Here is a 15,973-nt window from a genome sequence, read left to right as displayed (position 1 = left end):
GGCGTTCCAGTTGAAATTTCTGACTAGGAACTCGGAATTCGCGAGTTGAAATGGAGCGCAGCATAAGACCTCTATTACAGATCGTCATGGCTAATCTGCATGTCTCCTGTCCTGCCAATCTAATATGCAGTCAGCTTGTGCAAACGGCTTGCTAATTGCCTTATCTTCCCGATAACACGCTGGCAATGCCTCCCATTTATAATTTGGCTCCCTATTTGTTTTTATTTGTTTCCTGCAAGCAAGTCATGCCTGTTTTTTTCGAGGAAACGCCGCCTTTTGATGGGACCTTGGCAGCCCAGGTCACTGACTTCCTGTTTGCCCTGGAGCCCGGATTGCATTTCTTAACATCACCCTGTGAGAGTAGAAGAAAAGCTCTAAAAGCTGCGACCGTGATATTGAGTGGAATCTGCTATTGATATTAAGTCTATGTTCGCTTGTTGCTAAGGCTCCTTAGCTACAGATACAACGCAAGTGTGGGTGTGAGTGTGAGTGTCGGTGTGGGTGTGGCCGTGGGTGTGGCCGTGGGTGTGGCCGTGGGGGTGGCCGTGAGTGTGGGTGTGGCCATGGGTGTGGCTGTGGCTGTGGCTGTGGGTGTGCCCGTCAAGCACACCCTGACAGCTCGCCCCCCCCCCCCCTCCCCAGAAGCTACACTTCAGCATCTCTCAGCGACAGCTGCCACCCAAAAGGCCCCCGGGCTGCGAGATTCCGGGGGCGATGTTCTGGGACGCCAAATGGCATCATGTAGATAAATCGAGGAACTACAAAGGTTGCCCTCAGAGGGGTGTTTAGAAGCCATAATTTGGACGGGGTGGGTCACATCCATTGTCTGCTTTTGTCTCCATTCTGGTCGGGAGGAGTAAAACTTCACTGCATCAAGGACTATTAATTTAATTAAAGTAGTACCGCAGCAGTATATTAAGAGCAACCAAAGAAAATCTGCTACACTGCTGCTGTAACGCAGCCAAAGATATAATCAGTGTTCAAAAGTTTAAGGAGTTTTCTGTATGTAGTTGGCGGGTCTCCCTTGGATTTAGTGCAACCTTGTTTATGATCCGCCAGTGAGACCCATTTCTGATGTACTTGGAGCGCTAAGACCAGAAAACAGCACTTCGTCGTCATGTGAGTGTGTTGACTCATTAGCGCCCCCCAGAGGTCCACCCGCCTAACACGCCGGTGTGTTTGCGCAGGTCCATCTCCTGAAGGACCAGCTGTCGGCGGAGGCAGCGGCCCGGATCGAGGCCCAGGCTCGGGTTCACCAGCTCTTGCTCCAGAACAAGGACCTGCTGCAGCACATCTCCCTGCTGGTGAAGCAGATCCAAGATCTGGAGCTCAAGCTCTCCGGACATCCCTCCAGTAAGACCCTCCCACCCCGATCACCTCAACAATGTAGCGACTGCTTCCGATACTCTTGAGAAAATGTTTTCTTAGAGCATTTGCATGCAGTGGATTTACCGCTACTCAAACCACGCATTTGCTCTGCTGGCCACAAACAGCCATAACACTAATGGGGCCAGGGGCCCTGAAGTGACTTATTCAGTGGGGCCCCGGCAATAATGACACCCACCCGCTGATTGCATGGTCAATAAACAAGTAGGAATACTGCAACTAACCACAATATGCTGCCCAAGGAACTGCCTGTAGTTACGCTACGGAAAAAAAGATGATGTTGAGTAACATTTTTTTGATGATTTATATCCAAAATCATATTCGGATCTTAATGAAATATTTATATATTATATATTGTATTTGTATGCAGTGCTAGTCAATCCATTAGAAGACGGCGCCGTAGGCAGCTGCCTCATGCACCTGAGAAGGTGCTGACATAGCAAGCTAATTTCTGACATAGCAAGCTAATTTCACTTTGTCTCAGATAGGGGGCGCTAGAGGTGAAGTTTCCCTAGGGTGTCACATGGTATTTCAAATGGCAGTGTTTGCGAGGAGCTCTTTGAGAAGTTGGTTCTGATTTTAAAAAAAAACTAAGCCCCCCCCTTCTTCCCCCCACCCCTCAGTGGGCTCCCAGGACAGCTTGCTAGAGATCACCTTCCGCTCCAACCTGCCCCCCGTGATCTGCGACACCACCCCCCCGCACCCGGAGGAAGCACTGCCCCTGCCGGCACTGGGGAACGGCTCGCACCCACCAGTGTTCCCACTGGGCAGCCCGCTAGGTAGGGACGGCTGCTTGGTGAAGTTCCAGTGCTTCCGCTTCCTGCCAGGACCCCCCGTGCAGGAGGAGGGCGGTAGCCCCCCCTCTGAGCCTGACCTCCAGCTTCTGAGCAGCCTGGAGCTGCTGCGTTTCCGCGAGTCGGGCATCGCGTCGGAGTACGAGTCCAACACGGACGACAGCGACGAGCAGGACGGCGCGGACAGTCTCGACGGCGCCCTCCGGCTGCTCAACGTGCTCAACACACAGGACCCGCCCAGCTGTCTGGGCGATGACATCGCTGTCTAGCTCCGCCCCTCGGTCACAAATCCATCCACAGCCCCCGCTAAAGAGGCCTGAGTTGTCCTGCCTCCCTCTACTAGCTACAGGCTGTGTTGAGGATCGGGGTTCGATCCCAAGACTAGAGGAGTCGAAGAGCAATAATTGTGAAAGGTATGGAGGTGCACAGGATGCCTGCACTGTGCCGTCGCCCCCAAGAGCGCAAGTCACTGGAGGCCAGTAGCTGCCTTTCCCAGATTCATAAACAGCCCTAATTTATTCCACAATATTTCACAACAAACAACTTGTCAATTCCAAGTCTGTTCCCACTGGGGAAGTTGGAAGCTGTGTACCATCTCAAACACGCTGGGGTCTCGATGAATCCCTGCCATTTTCTGTGCCAACCGCATGCCGCATTTCTGTGACACCGCGTACCGTCTCATAGAACTCTGCTCATAGCTGGCAGGACTAAATGGCCGTGATTATCGTCCCTCGTCGTAGCATGTAGCTTCTGTATCGGAGGCCAGCATGCTGAAGATCACTTGCGGGTGGGACCACCTGATTTTTAGTGGTGGGGGGGGGGTCATCTCAACCACACATTCAGCACACCCACGTGTCACCCCTGTGGTCGTGGCTGTGAGGTAATAACAGTGCGGTGTTCTGACGATCCTGTTTATTGTACGTTCTCAGTGCACCTGGTGGCCAAGATCTTCATCCCGCAGTCCTTTCTCTTTACTGTAACCCCCATTGTGGATCGTCTCTGTGACATTACCTGGATCTCATGGTTACTTTCACTGTGTTTTGTCAATGTGAAATACAGTATAGTTCTGCATTTTGTTATCTTGCCTTATTGCTAAGTTATGCTCTTTTTTTCCCCGCCATTTTTCGGTCAGACGTTTTATTGTGGGGTTTTGTGTTCGCAAACCAGGATCTGTTCACTGCACGCTAATCCACATTGCCTCATCGAGGGAAGTTTGACCTGCCCCACCCCTCTGATTCTGGAGGGACTGTCTTTCATCCCTGACTATCAAGAGTCCTGACAGGCGAACTTACTGGGTCGGGTTCTACTAGCGCTGAACATGCAGGGAAATATATATACCTACGACAGTGCATGAGTTCTTTATAGTTACGGACGTCAGATTCAAGACATGAAAACCCCTCAATTAGCTGATTAAAGTATTTTCTTTAACAGTTTGTGATTTGAAAATGCATACAGCATGAGAAAAGTTCTTAAACTTTATTGCTAAACACAAAACCAATCATTTTTTATGTTGTGGCTGACAGGCTTTAAAAAAAGCGAATCTGATTTTATGGGATCTCTGGCAACTATGGAGGGTTTTATTGTGTTAGGGTGGGATCTGTTAAAGGGATGGTGTTTGTTGGGCATTTAAAGGGGCGGGAAATGCGTGTGCAGAGATTTGGATGTTGCCAAGATGGAGGAATCTGATTTATTATTGCCATAAAAGATGCAGTACATTTTCTAAGTAAGAGAAAAACATCTCTTTCTGGGTTTTGAGGTTTTCCCATCTTGCCTGCTCGCAGGTCATAACGTACCTTGGTTCAGTACAGACCCATTTTTACATGTTTACAGTTAGCCATTAAATTATCGTGCTCAGCCTTGAGTGTCTTTGGAACATTGTTAACGTCTTGATGTTTCCTTTCGCTCTACTTAACAGCCAAGCTGGAAAAGACGAGCAAGGATTGTTTTGAAGAATCCCGTTTCAGCTCCAAGTTTGGTCCATGGACGACCCAAACCCCCCCCCTCCGCCAGTTCCTGCCCCTGCATGAGTAGATGCTATGGCATGAACACCAGTCCTTTACACAGACTCACCATCACACCAGATCTTCATTAGCATAAGAGCAGGATTTTTTTAATCATGCATTTACCCTGTTTTATCCGATTAGGAGCCTATTCAGATCTGAAAAGCTTGCTGCATTTCATGAAATAAGTCACTGATATAGGACTTCATACCCCGGTCGGCTTTTAGAAGGGGATACTCACCGATATAGAACGGCTGCAACTGATTGGCCCGTTCAGCACTGGAGCCACGTTCGAGTTGCATAAACTTGTTTCTGATTTATCGACTGTCTGTCAGCAGAGCTGATCCAAGAAGCCTTTTTATATGACTTGTGGTCAGTCCAGGCAGGATGGTGAACAGATGGGTGCAGCCCGGGGAAGGAGAAAGGAATCAGAGGCTTTGGATTCTGGGAACTATGATTAGAAACGTGTCATGTGGATGTCCATGCAAGAAACAAAAATTAACATGCCTGTCAGATCAAGAGTGTGGGGTCAGACCCTCAAGGGTACAAAAGCACAACTTACCCTTAATCCACCAGCCCCGTTTTACCAAGACCAGCTCGATACAGATGGAACTTCTCTCACTGATTTTTATAGAACAGCGTTTCTGAGCCCAGTCCTTGAGCCTTGAGATGCCCCAAACGGTCCACGTTTTTGGTCCCTGCCAGACCGTCCACAACAAACACATGGACTGCCTGGGGGGGGGGGGGTCTTGCGTTGTCAGGCCGTCTTGCTTTGTCTCACCATCTTGCGTTGTCAGGCCGTCTTACTTGTCAGGCCGTCTTGCGTTGTCAGGCCGTCTTGCTTTGTCAGGCCGTCTTGCTTTGTCAGGCCGTCTTGCTTTGTCAGGCCGTCTTGCGTTGTCAGGCCGTCTTGCGTTGTCAGGCCGTCTTATGTTGTCATGCCATCTTCCCAGTGCTCTTGAACGTTCTTCTAGTTGTTTTTAGGGATGGATTTTACCCAAATCTGCACTCAACAGTTTAATTTAAAGCTCTCTGCAGTCAGTGTGGCCTTGAGTTTGGTATGTCATGTAAAGACGCTCACCCCCCGGATTTCATGTTTCATATGTTCCAGACCATAAGCATTTTCATGAGGAAAACAGTCAGATTATTTAGTGTCGACTGTAAGTTGTTCTCACTTTTTTTTTGTTCGCTGTGAGTTTTTTTGACACATCTAGGCAAAATGGCACCTGGTGCAACAGCAGTGAATGGTTCAGGATTTTAAAATAGAGACTCGTAAGTGCAAACAAAAGTCAGACAGAGGGAGCTGTCCAAGGCTGAGAAGCCGATCCGGTTTAATGTGTAACCCTTTGGTTTTTCCTGAGTCCAGGGAGCTGCTGAACCATGAGGTTCCCGTGTTTATGAGGCATGAAAGGGATCGGGATAGAGTTCCCGGCATCCTGAGCATGGAGGATTGCTGGATGGTTTTCTGTCTTTAATATATTTTTGTGTTCTGTGAACCTGTTCGCATGCAGTGTGACTCAGGTAATATCCTGTTTCAACAGATAATGATGCAAAATTTCCAAAATACAGGAATGTGAGTGGGCTGATTGTGTCCTGCCCCTGACCTTGAGTTTGTTGAATTGAAAATCCATTTAGGTTCCATAAGCAGTTTTTTGGTTGAGCTTTCGGAATACACTCTGACCAACCCTTATCCAAACAGGCATTTTTTTAAAATTTCGTTTTGTTACGTTGTTCCCTGCATCAACTGAATTTTTAGGCCCAAATTCCGCTTTTTTTCGCTCTGTCTTTCCCAGGGGCGGATCTTTTGATTCTGGCACCTCACTCAAAAGGTCATTTTGCACCCTCCGCCCCCCAATGTTTCAAAAATGAAATAAATAGCTACTGAATAAATGAAGAACATCATAGATAGCTAACTGCTCAACAAAACGTGTGGCTTCAATGTCCCCTAAATACAGAATGTTTAATATTTTATGTAATGACTGTTTGTGGCCATCAGAGGGTCTCCAATGTGGTGTGGTTTGAGTGGTGCTGAACACCTCCACTGGGGACCAGCTTCCTCCACCTATCACTATGTACGTTTCCGAACCTTTTGGTCTTAAGCACACATGGAATTGGACTTTCTTCGACTGGGAAATGCTTTCATTGCAGATGGACGACAGTGATCCAGTTTTTGTCTGGCATCAGCGTAGCCTTTTCCCCTTTCAGAGTTATGGGCTGTGAGTGTGAGCGGCTCCTTGTCCCAGGAGTGCTGGTGTGGGGAGGTGAGCCCTAACTGTAAACACACACAGTATGCTGCAGCCATGGCCTAATTACCCGCTCCGTTAATGAAGGTTAGTGTTCCAGCTGCTCTTTAAGCTGCTCCTCATCTGGTGTGCTGCTCTTTAAGCTGCTCCTCATCTGGTGTGCTGCTCTTTAAGCTGCTCCTCATCTGGTGTGCTGCTCTTTAAGCTGCTCCTCATCTGGTGTGCTGCTCTTTTAGCTGCTCCTCATCTGGTGTGCTGCTCTTTAAGCTGCTCCTCATCTGGTGTGCTGCTCTTTAAGCTGCTCCTCATCTGGTGTGCTGCTCTTTAAGCTGCTCCTCATCTGTTGTGCTGCTCTTTTAGCTGCTCCTCATCTGTTGTGCTGCTCTTTAAGCTGCTCCTCATCTGGTGTGCTGCTCTTTAAGATGCTCCTCATCTGGTGTGCTGCTCTTTTAACTGCTCCTCATCTGGTGTGCTGCTCTTTTAACTGCTCCTCATCTGGTGTGCTGCTCTTTAAGCTGCTCCTCATCTGGTGTGCTGCTCTTTAAGCTGCTCCTCATCTGGTGTGCTGCTCTTTAAGCTGCTCCTCATCTAGTGTGCTGCTCTTTAAGCTGCTCCTCATCTGGTGTGCTGCTCTTTAAGCTGCTCCTCATCTGGTGTGCTGTTCTTTAAGCTGCTCCTCATCTGGTGTGCTGCTCTTTAAGCTGCTCCTCATCTGGACCACAAGTCATATATCGCTCTGTGAAAGATTCGGCATTCAGTCATCTGCTGTGCCGCCCTCCATGAGCATCGAAACCTTTTCTGCGTTTCTTCACCGATGCACATTTCTCGCTTTTGCATCCATTAAAGTCCTGATGCAAAGTTCCCCAAGAATGACGTAAGGATTGAAAGGCACCGTGAGGTGTGTGGAGTGAAGGATCATTTCAAATCCATTTTCTGGCAAGTGGCAGAGAAATAGGTGCATTGACATTATTGCCATGGCACTGCAGTGGGAGTTATTTTCTTAAGTAGACAATAGCGCCCCCCCCCCCCCCCCAGCTTTACTGAGAATCACTTGCTTCACTGTTGATCATAAAGCTAACCGGGCAATCCAATGTTTCTAAATGAAGTGAAGTCAATTCATGATGCAATGACCTTGACCTTTGACCTTGTGAAGAAAAGGAACAAGCGTTTGACCAATGGCTGTATGGCATGTGGTCCCAGGCACAAGCTGTTTAATTACTCCTGAAACAACTTGGCTCTGTATAACCTCTATAATGTATTTAAATGAATCCAAATATAATGTGGCCCAGCAGAGGTATTTTCCACGAATATTATCCTGCTGTTCTATGACCAGGAGCTATAATCTGTATATTTTACCTCTGCTGGCACTGTGCCTTGGTTATAATGGTATAATTGCGCTGTAATGACATACATACCGGGGGGCTGCATAAAATACCGAATTTGCATTTAATAAATTGGCAGATGCCGTCGGCTAAAGGGGCTTACAAGTTGGCACAAATAATTACTAATTTAAGTACATTAGATAGCAAAGAGCACATGCAGACAAGCCTGTGACCAGTAGGTGTGGTAAGTATTGAGTAAGATCACTGCTAATGTACAGTGCTGTAACTTTATAGCACTGTAGTTTAGTCATTTGGTGTGTGCTGCAGGCCAGTTCTGTGGATGCGGTGCAACAAATCAGAGAGTGACGTTTAAATACTTTTAATTAGCGCAGCGTTTGATGATGTTCTCGTACTTCGTTTAAGAAGAACAAATGCGAAAAATCGCAGTCTACTCAAGGGCAGTAAGTGTAACTCAGGCTTGTTTACCGCTGAAGATCAAACCCCTTATTTTTTTGGGATATATGTTTAGAATGCAATTTTCTGTTCTCAGCATTATGCGTCTGGTCGCATTTCCTCACGTGCCTGGAGTAATTTTAAAAGCATGAAGTTAAAGACCCTTTTCCAAGACACTTAATTTAGCTGTCTCCTAACTTGTTTGCGTTTTATTTTTACTTTTATATCATATTAATAAGATTTTCATGTCTTACCAATATGCTTTCCGTGAAACTTGTTTCTTGATGAGGTAAGATGGCTCCTATTACTGAGATGGTGTGTTCATCTTTATTTTATTTTTTTTTGTATTAATTGTTTAAATTGAATCATTAAGCCAGTGTAATGTCTTTGTGGTCATAAATGGTTTTTAATTTATTTGCTGTATATTTCATATGTTTGTTTTTGTTTGTTTGTTTGTTTTGCTGGATGTGCAGTTTTGTGGGGTCGCTACATCTCCAGTGAGAACCTGCCTGCTTAAATCAATATAAATAATACAAGAACAACAAGAGACTGCAGAGCTTCTGACTGATTGGAATAGTAAAAATATGGTGCTGTTCTTTTTCATCAGCTAGTGTGAATTATATAGTCTTTTAAAATTCTGTGTTCTCTGTTGTTGTTCTGAGTATATTTAGGATGATTTTTTTATTATTATTTCTATGTTTGTGCATGTATGTGTCCTATCTACCCTCAGTGATGTTTTTAACTAATAACATGACATTTTATGTTTGTTTTCCATATACTATGGATGACGGCCTTTTTGAACATGAAATTGTGGGTCCTCTGTTTTTCTTTCTGTGGCTCATATCACAGACCCAAACTCACGCTCATATTCCCTGCTTGCCCCCCCACCCCCCCCCCCCCCCGCAGCTGACCAGAGCCTGTTTGAGAACCCAAAGGCCGCCCTCCCAGCTAAGCTCCAGAGTGGTATCTCCGCGGTCGATCTTCCTGGTGGCCGTCAGGCCCCCAAGTCTGGCCTCAGCCTACGCCGGTCGGTGGGGGCCAAGGTCAGCGACCTGCTGCGACGAAAGGACACTAGCAGCTTCGAAGACGTCGGGGTGATGGAGGTGAACCGGAATGTCGAGACTGACTGGTCGTTCTTCGTGGACAACAATCATGTGACCCCGTCATCCGACAGGTAACTGCAGACAGAGAGCTCCAAATAGGTTTTACTGGCAAAAATCACTAAATGTTGCCAAAACCAGTGTTCCTCAACCCAGTCCTGAGAGACTCCTGAGACGGTAATGAACCAAAATGTGGACCGTCTGCGGCTCCCCGAGGACTGAGTTGAAAAATAATGCCCTAACTCTGTCTCTATTGCCCAAGTAGCTGCAACTCTAACCTATTTAAATACATACAGTACATGTACAGACTGCCTGCTTGACATGATTAAACCTATTCAGTAAATGTTTTTGCCTAATTAAAATGACGTCTTTCTCAATAAGAATGTCTTCCTTATATCACAGTCACATGATACTTGACGGCTTCCCTCGGCTCGACCCCCCCCCCTCTGGAAGGAAGCGCGTGCCTCGCGCCCTGAAGACCACACAGGAGATGATGATTTCCTCCTCCCCCGTGGTGCCCAGCGTGGACGTCTCATCCTTCCCGTCATCCCCTGAGAAGTCGTCCACCGTCACTCCGAAGGAGGTGAAGCAGGCAGATAAGCGCGAGGGAGAGGAGGAGGAGGAGGAGGAGCAGGAGAAGGTGGTGAATTTAGACTGGAGTCCTCCTGACCTCCAGGATGACGTGATCCAAGAAGGGGGTGATTGTTCCCTCTGTTTGGATGGCCAATGCTCAGATTGTGAGACCAAACAAGACAGCAGAGAAGATGTGTCTCAGCTCTCCATCTCCATCCCGGACCTCATCCACAAAGACAATCTAGACGCCAACCTGAAAAACGAAGACCCAGACATTAGCAGCACCTCCAGTCTGTGCATAGAGAAGACAAGCTTCCACTTAAGTGATCTTGAGGATGACCTCCACGAGAACAGCGTAGAAGATGCTGCAGAGGGACTAAGGTCTTCCAGGGTGGGAATTGATGAACCCCATCCAGATCTTCTGTCCTTTGAGTACTAAAGCTCAAAGTCTCTTCTGACAATCCACAGCATTCCTGACTCTTCCATGGGAGTCACCTGATGACTAATGACGACTTGGGTTGGATTAAACAAGATCATTCTGCATGGATGTCAAATTCTCCCCAAGCTGCCATAACCTGGCTGTTAACGCATCTTGTGCTGAAACACCAAAGATATTGTGAATTTAATGTTAACATGTTACTCTGAGATATTTCATACATGTGCACCAAAGACAAAGTGTTTCTATTACTCAGACCAAAGTATATATTGGGTAACATACATTATTATATATGATGAGCATTACTGTAGCTATCGGCCTCTCTTCTCTGGGGGGGAGGGGCTATACACTACTAGGAGCTACAGTATACACCTTCTCAGGACCTCTCCAGTTCACTTCTGGATCGTTTTGCTTGAACGCGTTGTTTTCGTGACCCATAGAGAAGCTTCCCAGGTCCAATGGATTGTTTGTGGAACGTTGCCGTCACCTGCTGTAGGTAGATTGTAATCATTTGGGTTTAGTCGGTGTCCCGCTGTGAAAGGAGTTACCTCAGTAGATGCCCGTGGCTTTTAAAAACTGTGGTGAAAGAGGAATGAAGCAAGAATTTTGTGTTTTATCTGCCCTGGGACATTTGCATTTTTTTATGTCTGTGTTATGCTGGTTTGCCTTCACACTTGGCAGATGTTGGGTATGAAACAGTATCACCCGGAATATTCCGCTCGTTTCTCCTGCATTCCACAGTCTCTTATCAGCAAACCGCGAATGGGACGTTTCCTTAAAGCCGGTGTTGTGACAGGGGCTGCTAGACTTGTTCATTTATTTACGAAATGTAATAGACTAAGACTGAATACTGTTGAAACCGATGATGAAGCCATCCGGGGGGGGGCATAGGGAATAGATGCCTTCAGTATCTTTTATCAGCATGTTGCAAGGATATTTCTCTCACTTGGTTTGTGCTCTTTAAAAACTGGCAGGAGTAATATAAATGTTTTATGTGCTCTGTCTTTTAAGTAAGGAAAACAGAAGATGGAGGGATGAAAAGTGGATAAGTAGGGATGAAATAGCTAGAGAGAATACTTGTGAACGTGGAAATACTAAAGCAGTGATTTTACTAAAGGAATGTGAACACATTCGAATTGAAGCAAATGGTGGATTTCACTGTACACACTTAGGATCGCACCGTGACAGTGTGGTGGACAAACGGAATGGAAGATGGGTGACTAGACGTTAGACTCTTAGCATTAATGCATGATGACTTGATAGGAGCTGTGGAGTTTGTTCAAAGTGGCCTGTAAATTTCTAAAGCTAACAGGTCAAATGAGGCTTTAGGAGAAAACAGTGGTTCTTGCCTGTGATTGGATATATGTGTAGACTACGATGACATTGACCACGATGGTGTTTCTCAATAGCAAGAACGCAAAGATCGTACCTGTGGTCTTGGCAAGATCGGTCTTTCTAACTTGCCTCCCAAGGACGATGTTGGGGAGCAATGAATCATGGGATTGGTCTCGTTTGGCAAGGATGCGACCGATGCTATCTGTGATATTTGGGACGGGGCAAGAACAACATCTGGGGATTTTGATTGTCTTCTGTACTTCTGTTCTTGAGTATTGGAACTGGTCTTCGGCAAAAAAAGATGATATAAAATGGGTACATGAGAACACAAGTATGGTCAAGTACGCATATTGAGAAACATCCCATGTCTACTGAAATGTCAGGTTCACCGTGATGCAGCATAATGTGGGAGCTTCAGTCCTCTGCTGAGGTACTGGGGCCTTGGTAGCTGCTCACTGCGTTTGTGTCAAACTTGAGGGTTCGGGAGGAGTGCGAGAAGGAGTTAAGAATGTAACCTATGGTGCGCTTCACTAGTGAGCTGTTAATCTCAGACTGTCACTGCTGGTGTTACAATTTATGTGACTTATGATGATTTGTAGCTATTTGAAATTTAAATGGGGTATATATCAATATAGTAGTATTTAACAAATCACTTCTATATATTTTACTTTAATTTTTATTTTTTCGTTTCAAGGAATCGTATAAGTGCTGTTACTATAACTATGCTGTTATTATAACTATTTTTATTCTTGTACAATGCTGCATGCTACCAAATTTAACATTTTATATCCCTTTCATCTGCGGAACAGGTGAACAAATATCTTTGTGAAAAAATAGAATCCAGTTTTTTTTTTTAAAGGAGTATTTAGGAAATATTAAGAATTTTTATAGCAGTTTTATACATAAGTGTTTGAATATGTAAATTAGAATTGGTTCTTTTATGAAATGACACCATTGATGATTATGTTAAGAATATTATTAAGAATTAAATTAAATAATTGGTTAAATGTCTTGTTTAATATTACGTTTTATTGAATACTTGCGTACAGTATGGCTGCTAAAGATGTTGGGCTCCATGAAAGGAGCGCTGCCACTAATGACCCGTTTTACCGGTTGGTTGATTAATCTAAATGAATATTTTTCCTCCAGAAAATCAAATTGACCATTTAAGTTCATTTTATTTTGACATCAAAATACAAACTGTATGTCATTGCAAGGCTTTAGATAACGGACGGCAGCTTTTCAGCGCTAAACGGGCGTTACTTACGCCCACAATGTGACAAGCAAATTAGTAATGCACCTAAAATATTAATGAGATTGTGATGTCCAAAAGTTTTATTTCAGTTCACAAATGATTTCTTTTTAAATTAGTGTCCATTTTCATTTGTTTTCCTATATGATAATGACACTGGTCCCAACAAGCCCAATGCACACGAACGAACACACCGGCAGATTCTAACCTAAACATTTATTTCATGGAAATTCTAAGGTAGCAGGCAGACAACTTCATGGCTGTAATAATGAGTTTATTTAGCTGCTACAAGGACAAAAGATACTTAAAAAGCTCTCAAAACTAATGGCAATTTTAATGAACATGAATAGAGAGAAAACACGGTGTTGCTTATTCTGACAGTCCAGAATATCGCCTGTATGTCGATTTATTCATGTACAGCGACTACGTCGATTGATTGCTGTATCCCTACATGAAAGCTTATCATATTGGGCCCCCAATCCGAATACCTTCCGAATTTTTTAGGGCCCCCGGTACTTATTATTTGCAATATAAGAAATACATTATCGTTGCACCACGATTGACCAGATACTGCTACCAGAGAGATATGTTTACCGCTTAAAATAAATGGAGTAATATGTACAATAAGGCTTCATCAACTAAAATGATGATAATATTGATACTTTGTACACACAAATACTCATTTATTGCTTAATTGTAGGACTCATTGTCAATCCTCCCAATTATATCTCAACTTTGTATATTTGTACACGATAAGCCAAATATTTGTGGATGTTGCAGCTGCTTAAAAATAAAGTTGAATCTATTATCAGTTAATATTTTTTACATTTTTATTTTATAGCATTACTATTCGTTTTTAATGCAGCACGGCAATTCATTTGATATCCATGATAATTACAAATTTTTTATAACTTTAATAACTTCCATCCCAAGGAAAAGCTAAATTGTAAGACTGGGATTTGTTTTTGCTGTCGTTTCACTGCAAATTTAGTGTTAAACATCAAAATATGTCACCTTGATTATTTAGACCTCTAAAGGAAAGTTGTCGTGGAAATACTCTTTCAAAGTAATTTCAGTTGTTCATGGTTACATTACCAGATAAGCACTACCTATCTGCAAAGTAAATTGATGGACAGGTCTATTATAGATACTGCATATGTTTTTAAATCCTATCCAGGATTTAAGACTTCTCAGTGCATGTGTAAAAGCAGCAGGACTGATTAAACAACTTGATAGTCCTAATATTTACTTGTGTCTGTGTTTTGTGTGAAACGTTCTCCTCTCTCCGCAGACAGGCAGTTGTAGTTTGACCCATGTGCAGAGATATCCGGCTTGAGCGAGGCAGCAGGCACTGGGGTGAATCAGACCGAATCTCTTACATTTCGTGCCTGCAGACGGAAGTCCTTGAGGCTGCTGTTTGCCAAGCCGGTAGGTGTAGCTGAGGTCTGAACGTGTTGGATAGCAGGATGACTAAGCCTGCAGGGCCAGGGATGCAAAAATTCTAAAACTTACAATGGGCACAGAGGAAGGTAAAAAGCAAAAATCTTTGTCGGGTTGAAAATACCAGCAGGCCAAAGCACCTATTCAGCCTGTACAAGTCTAAATCATCTCATGAGACTAAGGATCATTGATCATGATGGTCAATTATAATTCTACCGAACACTGTGTGTCTGATGTACTGTAGAATCTGACATATTTGACCAGCAGGTGGCGTGGTAGTTAAGGGCATATATGATCTTAACTGTTGTCAGGATACACAGGATGAGTACCTCACTGTGGTGTTATCTTTGAAGTTATGTAAACTGAAATTTCTGGAAAGGATAGACCAAGGCCCAAAATGTACATAATCTTAGGTGACTCTGTCCCTTCTGGCAATCTGCCAGAACCTGTCATGCAGGCTTGGCACATTTGTAAATGCAGACTGGCTTCGCCTCAACAGTCTCAAAAAACATACTTTAAGCTCTGGCCTCTTATCAGAGCCCAAAAATACAAAGATCATTCTCACTTGCTCTGTGACAGAATCTGCAAGAAACTCATTTTGTTTGGTATTTGATATTTTTTCCTCTGCCACAGCTTTTTGGCTTTGAGTACGAGTGTAGTGCTGTCTGGCTTATTACCAAGTTTCTTCTAAGTTTCAAAGTGGAATTATTGCGTGATCAGACAATTAATCATAGGTGGAAAGTTCAGGTCCAGGAAGTACAATTCCAGACCAAGATTTTGTTTCAACCAACCAGTTGAGTTACTCTATGAATGTGACCTTTTGTACTGAACTGGTTAGTTGAAACAAAATCTTGGTCTGGATTTGTATTGTACTTTCTGAAGCTGAACTTTCCACCTCTCAAGTTAGTTTCACACATCTGGGTTTGCGCACACAGAGAACTTGACAAGTCAGGCAAACTAGGCTGTCAGTGCCTTATTGACCCAAATCAACTTTCAGGAGATTTCAGCTGCCCCAGTCTTCCTGCTCAGTACTCAAGTGCAGAATCTCATCCTTAACTAAGTTCTCATCTACAAGACATCAGAAGGCCATCCTTATAAAACTGCAAGATTTATGAGCATGAAGTACAGATTTTTTTTTTAATTCTAATCCTTTGATAAAAAGCTTTCATTCAAAGCACTAAAAAGACATACATATGCTTAATTGTGTTCTTAAAAGATAAGCCAGGGTGAAGTAAATTGAAATTCATGATTTATTAATCATTCCAAGAAGATGGGAGTCCATTATTCGGTAGGTACCATTTAAATGAGAATCAATTATGGAAGAAGAGGAAAGATTGAGCCGTTCATCACTTTTTACTGAATACATTTATTGAAAGAGGATTGGGAAAGTTTCTCAGAATATGTTTTTGTTTAAAACCACTTACATATGACTGCACTTGGATAAAGTTGGATGAATACCTAGCACTAACAGAAGTGGCCAGGGGTGAATTACTGAAGTTAAAATCCTAGGGCGTGTTCTGGGGAGCCTGTGTAAGTGGTAGGAGTGTGACGAAGGGCTGCAGATTGCTGTTCGCTGCAACCACTCAGCCGCGTTATTACGGCGTTTGCCGTCTCTTTGGTTCCAGTTACGGCAGGAATG

General features: G+C 44.2%; 1 protein-coding gene across 1 annotated transcript in view; it reads left to right on the top strand.

Moving 5' to 3' along the window:
* The window catches only part of LOC111841030 (carboxyl-terminal PDZ ligand of neuronal nitric oxide synthase protein-like), a 50,030-nt gene extending 35,894 nt beyond the window's left edge, over positions 1-14,136 (top strand). Inside the window, exons 9-12 of the mRNA XM_023806464.2 lie at positions 1,188-1,353; positions 2,010-2,165; positions 9,105-9,372; positions 9,701-14,136. Coding sequence (XP_023662232.2) covers positions 1,188-1,353; positions 2,010-2,165; positions 9,105-9,372; positions 9,701-10,310 — 1,200 coding nt within the window. The 3' untranslated portion in view covers positions 10,311-14,136. The remainder of the gene's footprint in view (positions 1-1,187; positions 1,354-2,009; positions 2,166-9,104; positions 9,373-9,700) is intronic.
* Positions 14,137-15,973: the final 1,837 nt, after the last annotated feature.

Source organism: Paramormyrops kingsleyae, chromosome 21 (genome assembly GCF_048594095.1).
Source record: "Paramormyrops kingsleyae isolate MSU_618 chromosome 21, PKINGS_0.4, whole genome shotgun sequence".
Classification (NCBI taxonomy): Eukaryota; Metazoa; Chordata; class Actinopteri; order Osteoglossiformes; family Mormyridae; genus Paramormyrops; species Paramormyrops kingsleyae.
The sequence above is the reverse complement of the archived record's forward strand: the minus strand, read 5'-3'. Positions and strand labels throughout refer to the sequence as shown.